The sequence below is a fragment of the Saccopteryx leptura genome, chromosome 5 (genome assembly GCF_036850995.1).
Source record: "Saccopteryx leptura isolate mSacLep1 chromosome 5, mSacLep1_pri_phased_curated, whole genome shotgun sequence".
In the NCBI taxonomy this organism is placed as follows: Eukaryota; Metazoa; Chordata; class Mammalia; order Chiroptera; family Emballonuridae; genus Saccopteryx; species Saccopteryx leptura.
Genome location: NC_089507.1, coordinates 3,188,976 through 3,207,012, shown reverse-complemented (window position 1 = coordinate 3,207,012; position 18,037 = coordinate 3,188,976). Strand labels below are relative to the sequence as shown.

At 57.3% G+C, this 18,037-nt stretch overlaps 1 protein-coding gene across 1 annotated transcript in view; it reads left to right on the top strand.

The window, feature by feature from the left end:
- SORCS2 (sortilin related VPS10 domain containing receptor 2) overlaps positions 1-18,037 on the top strand; it is a 352,373-nt gene that overhangs the window by 163,479 nt on the left and 170,857 nt on the right. Inside the window, exon 2 of the mRNA XM_066385291.1 lies at positions 3,802-3,869. Coding sequence (XP_066241388.1) covers positions 3,802-3,869 — 68 coding nt within the window. The remainder of the gene's footprint in view (positions 1-3,801; positions 3,870-18,037) is intronic.

Below are 18,037 nucleotides of genomic sequence, written 5' to 3'. Positions count from 1 at the left end.
CCTGGGGGCTGCCCCCCCCATCTTTGCTAAGAGCAGCGGGAGGCAGCGGGAGGCTGCACAGTCGCCACCAGCGAGACGGAGCCAGCCAGCTCCAACTGGGGACTGGTTGGGTGGCCCTCAACATCCGTTCCTGGAGCTAAGCTGGATGAGGGCACGGCTTTGTGAGGGTCCTGTCTGGGGCCCGGGGACTCAGTTATTGAGGAGGGAGGGGGCAGACATTTGTCAGGCCCCGCTGGGTGTCAGGCAGGGTGTCACACGCTCCGCACAGCACACCCGGTCACACACGTCGTCATTCCGGCCCCACGGGGACGTGTGGCCGTTACCCGCCAGTGTTGCAGTTGAAGAGGGACACCACACAGAAGCGAGGGTCAACGCTTGGGCCGTCCCCAAGGCTGAGCACCTTCCCCTCGGCACTGGGGACAGCGCGTCCCAGGTTTTCAAGTCCTTAGATGTCGGTTCTCTGGTTCTCTCTTCCAGGGGGGCTAGGATGGATGGAATAGCGGCTTGGTTCCCATTTTCCAGATGAGCAAACCGAGACTCAAGGGAACAGAGCGTTCTGCCCCGCAGGGGGCCATGACCAGGGGTCGGGCAGACGAAACGTGCCAAGATAGGAGCCGCCATGCGGCCCCACCTGCTCAGATCCTCGCCTGACGGTCTTGTCGTTTTGGGAATGGGACGTGAGATGCCATGGCTGGATCAGGACCCAGCAGGGAACCGCTGGGTGACAGTTTGGAACAGAGAGGTCCCTTTGTGGGTGGGTGCATCCCAGTCTCTCTGTAAGGTGGTGTGTGGGAGCCCCGAGTGTGGGGGTGCTCCCAGACGGCGAAGCACATGCCTGCACCTTGGGGGGTGCTCTTCTGGGCACCTGGCGGCGGGTGTGTGGGGCGATGTCAGCATCCATGGGCCCTGGGGACAGTGGGTGGCTCTGGGTGCGGGGACCCAGGCTGCTGCGCAGAGGACCCTCGTGCCTGTCCTGCTGGGAGAGTCGACTGTTGGTTGAATGCATCTTCAGTCACCATAACACATCCGACTCTCTGCCTTCTTTATGACCTGCCCTTTGGTTCCACTTGTTCCTGCATCCCAGCCCCCCCTCCCCCCAGCCCCCATGTACAGCCGTATGCTCTTGGGGCCACTATTACAGCTCTCCGTTCCTCAGTCTGTTCATCTGTATGATGGGGACAGTGGGTGCGTGCACAGCGTGGCATGCGGGGTGCGTCAGGATCTGCTGTTGTCACTGTCGTCCTTGAAGGTTTGGGTGAGAGACCCCTGAGTCCCCTCTACCCTCAGCATTAGTGACGGTGACTGGGTGGCCCGTGTTTTCCTCTGATGCTCTGATTGCTCAGAAGGACTCCTGAGGGCTGTGGGCTCAGGCCGCCGGGGGTAGGGGACCCTGGTGGCTGCACCCCAGTCACGTCAGAGTGCCCAATACCCCCATATCACGCCAGCCACTGAACACTAGCTCCTGGGGTCCTTCACTTCTAAAGATGTTAACAGAGGACCCCAGAAGGGCATGTCATGCTTTTTATTTATTATTTAAGTGAGAGGAGGGGAGATGGAGAGACAGACTCCCGCAAGTGCCCTAACCAGGATCCAACCGGCAACCCCCGTCTGGAGCCGATGCTCTGCCTATCTAGGGCCATGCTCACAAGCGAGCTATTTTTAGTGTCTGAGCAGAGGCTCCATGGAGCCATTCTCAGCACCCAGGGCTGATGTGCTTGAACCAATTGAGCCATGGTTGTGGGAGGAGGAGGAGAGAGAGAGAAGGAGAGAGAGAGAGAAACAGAAGGAGGAGGGGAAGGGTGGAGAGGACATTGAACCCAGAGGAAGGAGGGTTCTTGAAGACGTCCTAGAGGGAGTGCCCATTACACTGGGGTCTGAAAGTGGAGAAGGAATTAAGCAAGATATTAGTGTGGGGGTTGGAGACGAGGGTCCCAAGGTGAGGCACAGCTTGTGCAAAGGTCTGCAGTGGCTGGAGCTCAGAAGGAAGGGGGAATGGGCACAAGTGGGAGTGGGAGGCGGGGAACTGGCCCCGCTCAGTGATTGTCCAGCAGCAGAATTAATTCCACGCGGGAGGTACTAGTGCTGTGTTGAGGGATGAGCTCCCCAACCCTGGAGGCGTGCAAGCCGAGAGAGCCCTGCTGGCCGGGCTTGAGAAGGATGTTGGGTCGGGGATGGCGCTCTGGACAGACTTTGAGGTTCCTTCTAGCTGTCCCACTCTGGTTCTTCGAAATCCCCTCTGGGAAACAGCAGAACTATAAAATAGAAATCACTAGGTTAAGAAGACGCTTGTCTCCTGTCTGCCTTCCTCTTCAGAGGATGCCGGCTTCACTCGGCGGCCAGGGAGCCTGGCGGGAGAGAGCCGCTTTGTTCCCCAGCACAGAGGGCCCGGCGGCGCGCCTGCACGGCCTGAGCCGCGGGGTTTTTAATCATCGCCATCGCCGCCTCTGCATGGCGTGCTGTCCCCCGCTCCGCTGTGTCCCTCCTCACATCTTCCCTGCTCTAATCACCAGCAAAACAAAGACCGGCCAGACCGCGTCCGCCGCAGCCCTGCCGAGAGCGGAGGGAGGCTCTGCACCCGTGATTGTAGCTGAGCGAGGCGAGGGCCGGTGCGATGACCCCGAATTAACCAGGCGAACGGCCTTGCTGGGAACCAGGGGGTGCTCCAACTTTATCTCCCGGGGTTCCTATGGCAACAGGGGGTGTTAGGGGTAGCTCTCAGGCACTGTGAGGGAAGGCAGTTTTTTTCTGTTTTGTTTTGACAGAGACAGAGTCAGAGAGAGGGACAGACAGGGACAGACAGACAGGAAGGGAGAGAGATGAGAAGTGTCAGTTCTTCCTTGCGGCACCTTAGTTGTTCATTGATTGCTTTCTCATATGTGCCTTGACCCCAGGGGGCTACAGCAGACCGAGTGACCTCTTGCTCAAGCCAGCGACCATAGGATTGCGTCTATGAGCCCACGCTCAAGCCAGCAACCTTGGGGTCTTGAATCTGGGTTCTCTGGGTCCCAGTCCAACATCCACTGCGCCACTGCCTGGTCAGGCAGGACAGGGATTTGACGTGCAGGGAAATGCAGTGTTTGGGGAAGTAAGGGGGGAGAAGGGCTCTTTCCACCCCCACCCCAGGTGGACCCTCAATTCCCTGTTGCTCATGCATTTGCTCTGAAGAACTTTGGGGTGCCCTCAACACGTGTGTTTTCATTTTTATAAACAGCTGAGTTTGCACAGGTGTGCAGTGAGAACAGCTTTGTTAGGTAGGGCGAGTGCGCGTGTGTGTGTGTGTGTGTGTGTGTGTGTGTGTGTATGAGATGAATTGTTTTAACAACAGTAGAAAGCATGTGTGCATGGTGATGTGTGGACCATCTTCAGCTGTCCAGGCTGTGCTGCCTTGCCCTGCCCACCCACTGTCCTTGGCTCTGCCCCCGGTCACCCGCAAGGTGCCGGTCGGTGGGCAGGGCGCTGCCTTCCGAAGCCGGGCCAGTTGCGTTCCATACACACCCTGGGACCCCTGCCTCGGCTGGCCCTTTGACCAAGCTGCAGCTTGTCCCGGGCTGTCCCACCAAGTGGCAGCTACTGGGTGGACCTCGTAGGGCTGAGATGTCCCAGAGTCATTCTGAAGAACAGGAACCCTGTGTCTGAGCCCCCTCACCTCACCCCGGGAATGCCTGCTGATAAAGGCCAGGGCAGCTGAGACCCCGGAGACCCCAAATCCTGGGGAGTTTGGGAGGACGTGCCATTATATCCCTCTCTGAGAACCTTGAACTCCACTGATTTCTGCCTTTTTTCTTTGTGCTGCCTCCACAGGTGATCTTGATCCTGACGAAGTATTACCACGCAGACACGGGGAAGGTGCTGGAAAGTTCTCTGTGGCGGTAAGTCCGCCCGGGGGCGGGCCTTTGTCCTGTGCGTCTCCCTCCGCATGGGTGTGAGCAGGAGGGTGGGCGGGCGGCCTGGCGACTTTTCCTTTGGCTAGAAAATGCGCTCGGAAGAAGTGGAAAGCAAATCCCGAGTCTCGTCTCTGGGTACGCACAGGGCTGAAGGACAGTCCAACCGTCCAGAGAGCTGCGTTGCTTTCTTCGCTGTCCTTTCTGTTCCCCCTCTCCCCTCCCCCGGAGGGAGGAGGAAGCAGGATCGCATTGTGAATTCAGGTCAGCGCAGAATTTCCTTGGCTGGCGCTCTGAACTTCGAGCATGGCTTCTGGAGTCCAGCGACCCACTGCGCCCACGGCCCCATTGTCCGGCCCGCGTCCTTTCTCCCGGGATCCGCTGAAGGGCTCAGTAAATAAAATACCCCGGGACGACGAGGTGGGGGGAATCTCTTTACTTGTGAAATGTGAATTTGGTCCAAGAACGTTCGGCAGCCCTTTGAAGTTTTTGAATGAGGTAGAGGGGAGGAGGAGGTTGGGGGAAATCATTTCGGTGATGATTGTTCTCAATATTTACATCTGCTCACCCCGGAGGGCGCGAGGGCCCCTCAGGGTCCTGGGCTGTGGCTCCTGGGATTGATTCATTCTGACAAGGACACGGTGTTCTCTGTGGACCGCTTGCCACTCTCACGGTCTCACTGAACCATTCTGGTTTCTGAGCTGTACTTCTCTAGAAATAATTCATCCATGTTCCTATCCGAAATCCATCGAGAAAACACCAGACACCCGCTGGTCAGGACTCTTGGTTTGTTTGGGGCCACCACGAGGGGACTGATTTTGAGCTTTGGCTTGGCGTTTAGTGAAGAAGGGCTTGGTGATTGGTTGGTTCTTGTTCAGGGATTGTCATGATGGGAAGTTGTTAAAATGGCACCTTGAGCTGGGCCCTTCCCTTGCTGAGTGTATAAGGAGCCGTGTTGCCTTGGGGCCGGCTAGCGTGGTCGCCTGTGATGCCCATGAGGTCGGGGACCGAGTCACCCGTGCTGCGCTGAGTTTTCTTGCCCCTGTCCCCAAGCACCTGCCCCAACCAGCTCCTCAGCGGGGACGGGCCTCCCAAACTGACCAGCCTGCTTGTCCGATTCCTTCCAGCGTCGGGGGGACTGAGTCAGCCTCCCCCCTTGGTCCTGAACAGAGGACAGGCGGTTCCCTCAGGCCTCCCGGTTACTTTATGTCCTGGCTGATTTACACCGTGTGCCTTGAAGCGGCTCATCCGCCAAGGAGAGGTAGGAGGGATGCGTTCAGACAGATGGCCCCGCATGTGGGGGAGGCAGTTCGTTGTTCCGGACGGGAGTGGAACACGGTGTGAGCATTAGGTTCCTGAGACATCTCCTCAGCGGCTGTTTGAGGGTTTGCATTCCAGGCTTGGTTTCAGGCAGGGGGAGAGTCCTGGGAAGGGCCGGCCCCCCTCTTGCTAGGTGGATGGTCTGAGGATGGGTCCCCCTTGGCTACAGAGTGGATAGAGACGCTTTGAGTCTTGTCTGTGCCCCACCCCACCAGGCGGGATCCCTGGGCTCCCCCATTCGCTCCAGCCCCGCGTGTTCAGGGGCCTGGGGGCCGAGGTCTGCAGTAGCTCAGGTCAGCCGTGCAGGAGGCCGGGGCCCCTGCCGCATCTCAGTGCGGCCATAGACAGGAAATGAGATCATCTTAAAGGCTGTCTGAGTAGCAAACGGTCCTTCCTGGTGTAACCTGTGCTCACAGGGACAGAGTTGCTGGGTGTGGTTAGAACTTGCTGTGGGTCCTCGTTTGGGGCTGGGGTCGAGGTCACTGGGACTGGACGAACCTGGGCCAGCCTTATGGCCTAGGGACCTGGACTCCTTGTTTACAGGCTTCAGACTTAGAATCCTTCAGAGGCACTTTGGAGGAGCCTAACCCTAGCCCTGACCCTGGCTAGGTGCGGGTGTGTGTGTGGGGGGCCCCTCCTCTTCCCGACAGCCTCAGTCTCCTTACCCTCAGATGGGGCTAACGCCTCCCGGAGGGGGAGGTCACCAGGGCCCGAACGAGATAGCACGTGCTACGCCCCTAGCACTGTGTACCGTCTAAATTTAGTTTCTCTCCAGAGCCAGTCAGCGGAGTCTAATTTCCCGTGTTCCTGTCTCATCCCTGCCTCTACACGGGCGACGTTTCCTCTCCTTTATTAAAAATGCATGCAAATGCGTTCGTCATTCCGAGAAGATCCACCCTTGCCCTGCCCGCGGGGCCCAGGGGCTCTCTTTGTTTATCTTCTCTCCTGGACGCTGCCGCCCCCGCCCGCACGGTCAGACGGCGCAGAGGTCCCGTCCTTCTCCCTAGAACACCGAGGACGCGTCCCCAGCGCCTCCGGGTTTGCCTCTTGTCGGCATCACCATTTTTCTTTTCTTTTCTTTTATGGCCGTATACCAGCCCCTTGAGTTGATTCATTCTAATGCTCAGCCATGATGCCGCCATAAAAAATTTAGGCATGTCGTTTTCCTTCTCATCTCGTTCCCTGGGACGCATGCCGGGGAGTTCCATTACCGAGCCGGAGCGTGTGCGCGGATGGATTTACGGCGGGGGCCTGTCTCGGGGTCTCATTCTTTTCCAGGAGGGATGCGAGCCTACCCCCCATGGGGCGGCGCCCTGCCTCCTGCTGCAGGGGTCTGACCACCGTCCCCTTGTTGATCTAAGGTCCCCGACGGACTGTGGTTTTTTTTTTCTTGTGTTTTCTCTTGTAATTATTATGTGCTCATCTCCTCTCGATTTAGGGGCTTGTGTGAGTCTTGTAGCAAAACTGCCTTTGGTCTCTTGTCGGGATGCCACCTGCCCCTGTGGGTGGAGGCTGACGGTGCCCGTGCCCAGAGGACACGCGCGTTGAATGAATGGGGTTATTAAAGACACACTTATTGAGTGTGCTGTAAGTCTCCCAAGAATTCAACTGGGTAATCACGATAAATACATTTTTAATGACAGGTATGATATTTACATTCAGGGAACGGCTCTCTGAAGTCTAAGCTGAATGCATTTTTAATTGTCCTGCCGGTCGTGGGAGGCGTGTCAGCCTTGGCTTTTCCCTGGGCTGGCTTCCGTGACCCGAGGCTCTGCCCCTTTCTCCTGGGTGTCGGGGGTTGTTCTCCGCCCACATTCGGGGCCCTTCTGAGTCAGAGCAAGAGGGGATGGGAGAGAGAATGCCCCTCCCCCATGGCTTGTTGGCACCAGCGGTTGGAAGTGCCAGAGCTGTTCCTCCAATCACATGTCCCCTCTGCAGTCTCCGGGGACCAGTGGTGACTGGAAAAGAGCTTCCTCCCTCTGTTGCCCGTCCAGTCTGTGTGAGTGTCCTGGGGTCATCGGAGCGAATGACTGCGGGAGTTTTTGTCTCACAGTCCTGGGGCCACAAGCCCGGAATCCAGGTGCTGGCAGGACGCTCCCTCTGCAGGCCCAGGGGCAGGGTCTCCTCCAGCTCCACGGGCTGGGCTGGGGGCGTTCCTCATGGCCTCAGTCTCCTGCCCATAGCCTCCTCCTTTGTGTGTTCCTTATAGGGACACTTAACATCGGATTTAGGGCTTACCTGAGTAATCCAGGATGATCTCGTCTCGGGATCTCTTAACCTAATGACATCTGCAGAGATCTTGTTTTCCAAATCAGGCCCCAGGCACGGTCTGTGGGGGTCAGGACTGGGTCAGATCTCTTTGTCCTCACCATTCAGCTCACCACACAGCTGAGTGGTGATACCCCCCTGGGTCTGATTTCCTAAACGGCTCTCGTGCCTGTCCCCATCTCTCCGTCCCCTCAGCCACGCTCCCTTTCCATCCCTTTGTCCCCAGCGGGATCCCAGCCTACCCCGGATCTCACCGCCCTGCTGTCCCTGGCTCCTGTCCGAGCCTCTCCCCAGGGACTTGGGATGCACAGGATGCCGCCTTGTCCTGCTTAGTCCTCCAGAGGAGGTGCCGGTGGTGAACACCTGTAACCCCAACCCTCTCTGCCCCAGCCCCGGGTGGGGGACGCAGCGGGCAGAGCCAGAGGCCACTGCAACAAGTGAGGAAGGTCGTGGATGCTTTTGGTATCTAAGGAGTCCAGGTGCAATTTGTACCTGTTCCACAATAGAGCTGTGACAGTTTCACGATAAGTTAAATAGCGTCTAGAATGCAGAAATTGAGAACAGAATGGTCTGTACATCGTCCTCCATGTCCCCCCCCCCCCCCCGCATGTCGCTAGGTTCCTCCTGGGGCTCAGGGCTCTCGGCTCTCTCTGCCAGGTGTAGGGACAGATGGGGTGATCGATAGGCAGTCAGGGTTCCTGGGATGAACGGGTCCCCCCTCTGATGGGTGGAGAGGGAGACGAGGGCCTCTGTCTGGCCCCACACACGCCTCCCGTCCCCAGAGTTGGTTCACAGCCCGTCTCCCACGTTGCCCAGCCCGCCTTGCGAGAAGCCTTTGAGACGCTGTTTTTCTAATTGTGTTTCTGTTTAAATCCTGTCTGGGCCGTGTGCTTTACATGCAAGCAAAGGGTAAGATTCTGCACACCCCTCAGGAACCAGTTTTGTCCCCAAAGGCGACATTGTCCCCGTTGAACGTCAATCCCCCTAGCACACCAGACAAGCGTCTCTGACTTCCTGGTGCGTGGGCATCGCCAGGGGGTTGTCATCGTTTCGGATTCTGAATCCTAGGGCAGGGGCGGGCCTGACACTCTGTGTCTTTAAGTTCCTGGCGGTGCTGGTGCCACTGTCCCGCTGTCTACTGAGTGTGAGCTGCAGGGTCCCGAGGCTTTGGGGTCCCCCAGGAGCCTCAGCGATGTCTGATGTCTGCGTCATGCCCAGGGGCTGACACTGGTTCGGTCTGGGTTACAGCAGGGCAGGGTTTCAAGAGCTCCCCAGGGGTATCTCCAGAGCTGGACCCCCAAATGGACAGTGAGGCCCAGGTGCCTCGTAAATGCTCTTAAGAAGGTGAATGCAAGGCATCAGGGTCTGAGCAAGGTGCAGACAGTGGCGTCCTCAGCAGGAGGTACGTAAGAGGCACTTAGCTCTTGCAACGCTTGCCGCTGCCGCTGAGGCCCTGCGGGGGACGATGCGGACTCGGTGTGGGGACTCCCTGGGTGGGAACAGCCACAGGAAGGCAGATCAGGAGCCCCGCTTGTCAGAGGCCCCTGGCCTGCCGTGTGGATAGGCTCTCACGTGGCACCGTTTTGCTGGGCCAGGGACCACCGGGGGCTGGACTGGTTTGGAGTGAGGCTCAGCGGCCCGCAGTGGGTGCCCGGGGCACTTGGAATGACATCCAAGCCACATTCCTGCACAGACTCCACACCCCCTGCTTCTGCCCCCCTCCCAGCTCCTCCCACTCCCCCCCCCCTTGCACCTCAGCCTTCAGCCACAGCGACCTGCTGGCTGAAACGTGATCGTGCCCGGCTCGGTCCCTGGGCGGGCCTGTGCCTGCTGAGGCGGCCTGGCCCTCAGGGACTGGCCCCTGTGGACGTTCGTCTCTGTTCTCCAGAGGGCCCGCCCACCGCTCAGTGAGACGTAGCCGCGGGCGCTCTTGACCACAGCTCTGCTGAGTGTGGGAGTTCTTGCGCATGGGGCATCCCCCGCCCCAGAGTGCATGCTCTTTGCGGATGGAGACCCCTCAGGTCCGTCTTGATGATGTAAGGGCGCCCAAAACCTGGCACGGATCTGGAACACAAGGGGTGCATGTTGGGCATTGGACGGATGGACGGATGGATGGACGGATGGACAGACAGACGGATGGCAGTGTGGTTCTTGGGAAACACTGCTGGGACCCAGAAGACCTCCTACATCTCTGAGGCCAGCCTAGGGGTTGGTGTGGGGGCCTGGAAGCACGGGGTGGGCTCTGATGCTTTCGGACAGTGCAGGAGGGGTGCGGGAGCATCCTGAGCCCGAGAGAAAGGTGACCGTGGCCCGCCTTCCCATGGTACAGCCCTGGGGGCTGTCTGTGACCTTGCACGGAGCAGGTGTCAAGGGGCAGCCCCAGCCCCACAGCACTGCGGACACTGTGCCTGCATCGCCTCTGGACGTAGGTGGTACAGGTGGTATGAGAGCCGTGTTCCACCCGCATGTGTGACCTTGGGTGGGACCTTCAGTCAGGGACAACCTCGAGAGCCCTGGAGGTGGGCGTGGGGGTCTCTGGCTTTCTCTGCGTGAGGTGGTGGAGCCCCGTCCCTTGTCTGGGCGGGGAGGTGGCGGCCATCTTCCTTCTCCCTCCGCTTTAATCACGATGTCTCTGACGGGTACAGAGAGAGCAGAGTGTCGTGGAACATGTGCCCCGGGGCCCGCGTATCGGAGACCACAGCGCTCACCGATAACCGAAGCACCTTCTCTCTTCCCGGCCTCCCTTGTAGCTGTTTTGGGGTCCTGTGATCAGTCTGGGCCCGTGGATGGTGACTGGAGATAATACGGAGGAAAGGCAGGACTTCAGCGGTCCCAATAGCAGAACCTGGTCTAGCCCAATAGCGTTCCCTGGCTGTATGGATGCTAATTCAGGGGTCCCCAAACTTTTTACACATGGGGCCAGTTCACTGTCCCTCAGACCGTTGGAGGGCCGGACTATAAAAAATAACTATGAACAAGTCCCTATGCACACTGCACATATCTTATTTTAAAGTAAAAAAACAAAATGGGAACAAATACAATATTTAAAATAAAGAACAAGTAAATTTAAATCAACAAACTGACCAGTATTTCAATGGGAACTATGGGCCTACTTTTGGCTAATGAGATGGTCAATGTTCGGTTCCATATTTGTCACTGCTAGCCGTAACAAGCGATACGATGCGCTTCCAGAGCCGTGAGGCATCTGTCCCGCGTCACCGGAAGTAGTACTGTATGTGAGCGACGCTGTGCTTTGCATCTGCATCCTGTGCTCCTCTCACTGACCACCAATGAAAGAGGTGCCCCTTCCAGAAGTGCGGCGGGGGCAGATAAATGGCTTCAGGGGGCCGTATGCAGCCCACGGGCTGTAGTTTGGGGACCCCTGTGCTAATTTCTTTCTCTCTGGGAGCTCCATCTCTTACAGAATACACTGTTACAAATTCTGATCAGGCCCAACTCCCTCCTCCCTCCCACCCCCTACCGGGGCCATCCCATCGCCTACCCAGAAGTCACCCTTGAAATTAGCACAAATATACCTATGTGTTAAATGCACATGTGTGTGTCTCTCCGCAATCAGTATGTTCTGCTGTTGAGCGTGTTTCAGAAATTGATATAAACGGCATCACGCTGCCTTTTGAAACTGCATTTATCCTGCCAGCGTGGCCGCGGTGATTTATCCGTGCGGCTCGCGGGGGCTGGTTGATTTAGCCCCCCTCCCGCTGGGGGAGCCTGTGGGGCCTCCCTCCCCCCCCGGGGCTCGGGGCTCATGAGCCTCAGGCCTGTCTCCAGCTCCTCTCGTCTCTCCCTGTCACCCGTCTGTGTGGAGTGAGCTCCCTGCTCCACCCAGGTCTTGGGATGGTCAGACTTCAACTGTCTGCACTCAGGTGGGCGTGGAGAGTGCAGTTCAGCGTTGTTTTATTTTGCGTGTTTCGATGATGCTTGTGAGACTGAACACGCTTTCCTTTGTTTCTGGGCTCTTAGGTTCTCTTTCTCTGGGACTTACCTGTTCCTGTCTTGGGCCTGTCTACCTCTGTTAGGTCACTTCATTGGTTCTCAAAGCCTGCTTCTCTTTTGCAGGGAGCCTAAGTTCTATCCGGGACCTTTACTGTTTTTTTTCTTTTAAGGTTTTATTTACTGATTTTACAGAAAGAGGAGAGGGGGTGAGCGAGGAGTTTCAACTCGTAGCTTCACTTGACTTGTTCATCGATTGCATGTTGTATGTGCCTTGAGCGGGCAAGCCCAGGGTTTTGAACCAGCGACCTCAGTGTTCCAGGTTGACGCTTTTTCCACTGCGCCACCACAGGCCAGGCTCCGGGACCCTTTAATTTAGAGATCTGTACCAGGAGCTGCAACCGTGTGCTATTCATTTCCTCCCAGTACCTAAGGGTATTCCCTTTTTTTTTAAATTTTTTTTATTTTATTTATTCATTTTTAGAGAGGAGAGAGAGAGAGAGAGAGAGAGAGAGAGAGAGAGAGAGGAGAGAGAGACAGAGAGAAGGGGGGAGGAGCCGGAAACATCAACTAAGGGTATTCCCTTTTGAGAATATATTTTTATACCATTTTTAAAATGTCTCAAAGTGCAATTCTTAGAACAGTATTTCTGTAGGACAGTGTATCAGTCAGTTATTGTGAAAATCATGCTGTGTAACAAGCCACGCTCAAACTCGGTGGCCTGCACCGAGCGCCGATTCTCATATCTCTGGGTTGGCTGTGGTGTGGTTGCTCTAGACGGGGCAAGGCTGCAGGCTGGTAGGTGTGGCTCTGCCCCATCTGTGTTCGTTCTGGGTACCAAGCCCGACGGGCAGAGGCCACCAGGACCTGTTCTCACACAGACGCGGGAGCTCAAGAGCCGTGCCCAGACACACCAGCACGGTTAAGGGCTCTGCTCTCATGGGATGTGCTAGAATGCCATTGGCCAAAGCAAGTCACATGGTCAAGCCCAGGACCAATAGGGGAAGGGAGGGGCAAGAACATTTGCTGAATGACAGTTACAAGTATCCACTGTTGGTCAAAGGAGTTTTCAGAAAATAGGTGTTCTGTAGTCATCTATGTTTGGTAGCCAGACTTTAGGCAGAAGGAACCCCATCAAGTTTCTCTGCAGGACGTAACCGGCGGCTCTGACACACCGGCTGCGCCCCAACGCCTCCAGGGGAAGGTTGTGTGGTGTTTCCCGACTTGTCTGATTCCACGAACATTCATCTCACTTAACTATTATTTCGTTTGAAGATTTAATTTTTGTTTCACTTGATGAAAATTTATTTTAATTTCATTTATAAATTTTAATACAGAAGTGTTATTTTATTTCTGTCCTGTGAGCAGTTCCTGGGGTTGGTTTCCCCTGGAGCGGACTCCCAGTAGAGCCCTTGAAGTTTGTGGGTCACTTCTGTTGACCTCTGATGGTGCTGTGTGGCTTACGGTCGTATTTAAGATCAGGATTGCTTCTATGTTTCCCGTGTGTCTCTTTCCCCTCTTCTTCACACATACAATTCAGAGATATTTCAAAATGAGTATGAAGCAATAAAATACCCCCTAACTTTTGTGAGCAGTGTAGAATTCTTGGCGGTAGGTGTTACGAATGCAGAGCCTAAGGAATTTGAGCAGAGAAACCGCAGCCATGCAAAGACCTTGACATTCACTCATGTACGGAAGCATCAAGGTCCTCCTCTTCGGAGGCGATGACAGCCGGTTGGGGACGTCCCCAGAGCTCCCCGGTCCTGAGGCTGAGATGGACCGTGCTGAGCTGTGTGTGGAGTGTTTCATAAGCTGGTGGGGAGCCCCTGGGCGTCACAGAGCATTTCGGGGGCCTCAGCGTCAGGCCGGGCAGAGGGCAGTTGTGCTGACAAGGGTCTTACAGGCAGACAACTCCAAGCGCTCATAGCCACACTTGTGTGTGTGTGTGTGGGGGGGAGAATTGGGGAGGTATTCTCTGCCCTTTGGCCGTTAGAAAGGAAGTCACCCACAGGCTAATGGCAGGCTCAAGGACTCCTCTGTGGGTCTGCGCCCCAGATGGGTAGATATTGGTTCCGGTCTGGCTTTGTAACTGCCCTGCTTTGCGACCTCTTGGGCCTCATCCGCACACTGAGCCTGACGCAGACTCGCAGGTTGTCATGAAGATGACAACAGAGACAGTGTGTACAATGCCGGCACTCAGTAGGTGTCAGCGGTCTGCTTCCTGCTGCAGTCTGTTCCCTTCAAGTGTCCGACTGGCTTTTCCGCAGCTGTGTTCTCAGTCCCACAGGGCCTCACTCTGTGTTTGCTTTACCGTCACCATGGAGATCTGAGTTTCATTTAAATAAGACTGGGAGCAGGTAGGGTTTGAGAGAGGTGCTTTCAGGGTTTTGAACCTATTTAATAAATAATTCAATTTTAGTAAACAGTTTGATGATGTCAGGATCTGAGGCTTTGGGGTGCCTGTAAAATGCTTTGGGACAAGATATGGGTGGCTGAGAGATCACAGGAAATCTGAAGAAGTCTCTCAGGGTCCCCAGCCCCCACACCTCTTCTGCCTGTGTCTCAACTCCCACCCCTCGTCTGCCTCAGGTTCTGTCCCCCTCTGTCCCAGGCGCTGAGCACTCCTTCCGGTCAATAGTACTGGCTGTCTTCTCTGCCTACTGATCTTTCCTCCACACTTCTTCCCTTTGCCTTCCCTCTTCCTTCTGTCTTCCCATTAACCATCTACCTACCTACCTCCACCCATCCATCTATCCCCATCCATCCATCCATCCATCCATCATCATCCATCCTTCATCCCTGTATCCATCCATCATCCGTCTAGCCATCCAGCTATCATCTCTCTAGCCATACATTCATCCATCATCCATTTATCATTGATCCAACATCCATCCATCCTCCATCCATCCATTATTGATCCATCTATTATCCATCCATCCATCCATCCATTCTCCATCCTTCCTCCATCCATCCATCCTCCATCCATCCATACTCCATCCATCCACCCACCCATCCATCCATCCATCCATCCTCCATCCATCCATCCTCCATCCATCCACCCACCCATCCATCCATCCATCCATCCTCCATCCATCCATCCTCCATCCATCCACCCACCCATCCATCCATCCATCCATCCATCCATCCACCCATCCATCATTCATTCATCCTCCATCCTTCCTCCATCCATCCATCCTTCCTCCATCCATCCATTATTCATCCATCCATCCATTATTCATCCATCCATCCATCCATCCATCCATTATCCATCCATCCATTATCCATCCATCCATCCATCCATCCTCCATCCATCCATCCATCATCCATCCATCCATCCATCCATCCACCCATCCATCATTCATCCATCATCCATCCATCCATCATCCATCTATCCATCCATCCATCCATCCATCCACCCAGGCTCTGACTTTTAGCAAGCTATGGTAAATGGCCCCCAGGACTTACAGTTTAGCAGAGGGTACAGATAAGCAAACAGCCCAGGACGATGGCATGGAATCTTCCCTGTGATGGGTCCCAGAGAACCAGGGAAGTGCTAGATGCCTCCACTCTGTTGAGTAGAAGAAGTGGTACTCAGGGAAAACTTCCTGGAAGAAGCTCCATCTCTGGTCCTCAAGCACCCAGTCGTCCTCTCTTTCAGGGCAGCGTCCCCTGCTCAGTGCCCTCCATGTTGCTGTGGCCACAGCGGCTTCTCAGGTGTGCTTGCCCCTCCACGTCCTGTCACGTCCATGTGCAACAGATACCTCCCCTGCCCGAGGCCGCGCTCCAGAAGTTCAGCTGCCGGCTTCGGCAGGTGGTGGGGACATTCTGAGGTCTGTGCCCTAGGCCTCCCACGTGGGGGAGGGACCTCCCCTGAGGGAGCCATAGCCACCTGGCTCACCTGCTCAGCGTTGCTGTGTGTGGTTTACTCCATCCTCTCCTGCCGCCTGCTCCTCTGGTCCCGGTCCCGTTCCCATGGGCTGGAAAGGCCATCCCCAGGCTCCAGAAGAGCCCTCGGAGGGGAACGTGGACAGAGCACACAGCACTCAGGCCCCCGGTTCTTCGGATCGGCCCTGGCAGCCTCTGTGCTGAGCAGAGGGTCTGTTCCAGTTCAGCGTCCGGCAGTGAGCGGGGCGATCGGGTTTCTCTTGCAGCAGTGATAACAGCCTGGCCCCCCACAGGCGACTCTGTGCGTTTGAAGCCCGTGACCTGGCTTCCCAGTCCGTACGATTGATCGTCTCGGAGGCCTTTTTGAGAAATGGGAGGCAGGTGGTCAGCGGCGAGGGGCAGCCTGTGAGGTTGGAGGTCATGATCTGATTCTCGGGCCCTCATTTAACCGAGATCCATCTCACTGATCCTGACTCTTGTGGGTTCTCCTCTGGAGTTCTCTGCCCCACCCCTCACTGCCTCCATCTGACCAGCGGCCTCTCTGTGGGCCCCCGTCCTCCCCTCTCCCGGGCCTCAGCAGCAGGGGCCTCAAGGGTTCCTCCCTGCCTCCCTGTCCCAGTCTCCACTGTGCTCAGACGGCCCCTCCTCCGGGAGCCCTTCCGTGTGGGGCAGGCACCTGCTCTGGGCTCTCCCAGACCTGGCCCCACGCACGGCCCCTGCTCCTGTCTCCTCCGGGAGCCCTTCCGTGTGGGGCAGGCACCTGCTCTGGGCTCTCCCAGACCTGGCCCCACGGCCCCTGCTCCTGTCTCCTCCGGGAGCCCTTCCGTGTGGGGCAGGCACCTGCTCTGGGCTCTCCCAGACCTGGCCCCACGCACGGCCCCTGCTCCTGTCTCCTCCGGGAGCCCTTCCGTGTGGGGCAGGCGCCTGCTCTGGGCTCTCCCAGACCTGGCCCCACGCACGGCCCCTGCTCCTGTCTCCTCCGGGAGCCCTTCCGTGTGGGGCAGGCGCCTGCTCTGGGCTCTCCCAGACCTGGCCCCACGCACGGCCCCTGCTCCTGTCTCCTCCGGGAGCCCTTCCGTGTGGGGCAGGCGCCTGCTCTGGGCTCTCCCAGACCTGGCCCCACGCACGGCCCCTGCTCCTGTCTCCTCCGGGAGCCCTTCCGTGTGGGGCAGGCGCCTGCTCTGGGCTCTCCCAGACCTGGCCCCACGCACGGCCCCTGCTCCTGTCTCCTCCGGGAGCCCTTCCGTGTGGGGCAGGCGCCTGCTCTGGGCTCTCCCAGACCTGGCCCCATGGCCCCTGCTCCTGTCTCCTCCGGGAGCCCTTCCGTGTGGGGCAGGCACCTGCTCTGGGCTCTCCCAGACCTGGCCCCATGGCCCCTGCTCCTCTCTCCTCCGGGAGGGGGGTTCCCTGTGTCTCGGCAGCAGCAGGAGCTCTGGAGCAGGTGTGCGCCCGGGGTTTCCTGAGCGAACGGAAACCCACCGAGCCTCGCTTGTGAATCACCGCTGACCACGGACGTCGCCCCTAAGCAGGAGCTGCCTCACGTCCTGAGCCCTGTCACAGGGATTCGTGGTGAAGGTGTCTCTAAATTCCTCTCCAGAAAATTCTCCCCCGCTCCCACAAAAGCGCCTGATTTATAAAATTATAATACATGCGCATCGTAGGAATTTTGAAAAACTATGGAGTGAATGAGATATAAAAACCATTCCCGGTGTTAATCCGCTGTTCGTATGCGAGATGAATATTCTACCGGTCTTTTTAGGATGCAAATATATCCACGCTTTATAAATTTTGTATCCCAATTTAATATCATGCATTAAACATTTCCCGGAGCTCCTGCGTGTTTCCGGACCTGCCGCGTTTGGTGGCCGCGGAGGGAGGCGGTGTTTACTTAGCCAGCTCCTCGCTCTCAGGCGCCGGCGTCCTGTCTGTTTCCGTGAGCGAGCGAGCAGGGAGACTCGTGGAAAGCCATTGGTGACAGGCCCGCGCACACGATGTCCCCACACCTCTGACGATGTTCTCAGGACGAGCTCAGAAGTGTGGACTTCCTTTCCCGCATGTCGGATCCCAGGGCGTGTGGAGGGTTTGTCTCTGAGGCTGTCACTGAGGGTACCAGGGAGCGGAGACGTTACAGGTGACATTTAGTGGGAGCAGCGCCTATAAGTGGGAGAGGACCTGCCGCCCCCCCCCCGCTGTTCCTAGGGCAGCCGCACCTCTAGCTGAAGGACAGCGGGGGCAGCAGGGCAAGGGGGCACCTCCGGGGTCTACAGATCCCGCCTGGACACACGCCCCGACCTTGACACCCCCCTACACGCCCCGACCTTGACACCCCCCTACACGCCCCGACCTTGACACCCCCCTACACGCCCCGACCTTGACACCCCCCTACACGCCCCGACCTTGACACCCCCTGTGCCCGCCCGCCCGCCCGCGGCCCCATCGTTGACCAGGTGCTTCCCGACATCCCGCCGTGCACCAGGCGCGGTTCTCGGCACCCGAGACTCAGGCTGAACCGAACCCTGGCGTTTGCCCTCCAGAATCGTGCCACCCAGTTGGAGGACAGAGAATCCAAGATGACGCCCTCCAGAATGTGCACGCAGGGCCTGCCGGGGCAGAGTCCCGAGAGAGGGAACCTGGGAAGTGGGTTCTGAAGGGCGGGCGAGCAGAGGTTCACCAGGCCCAGAAGGGCAGGTGGAGCGGGGAAGGGAAGCGCCCGGGGTTAGGGGACCCCCGTG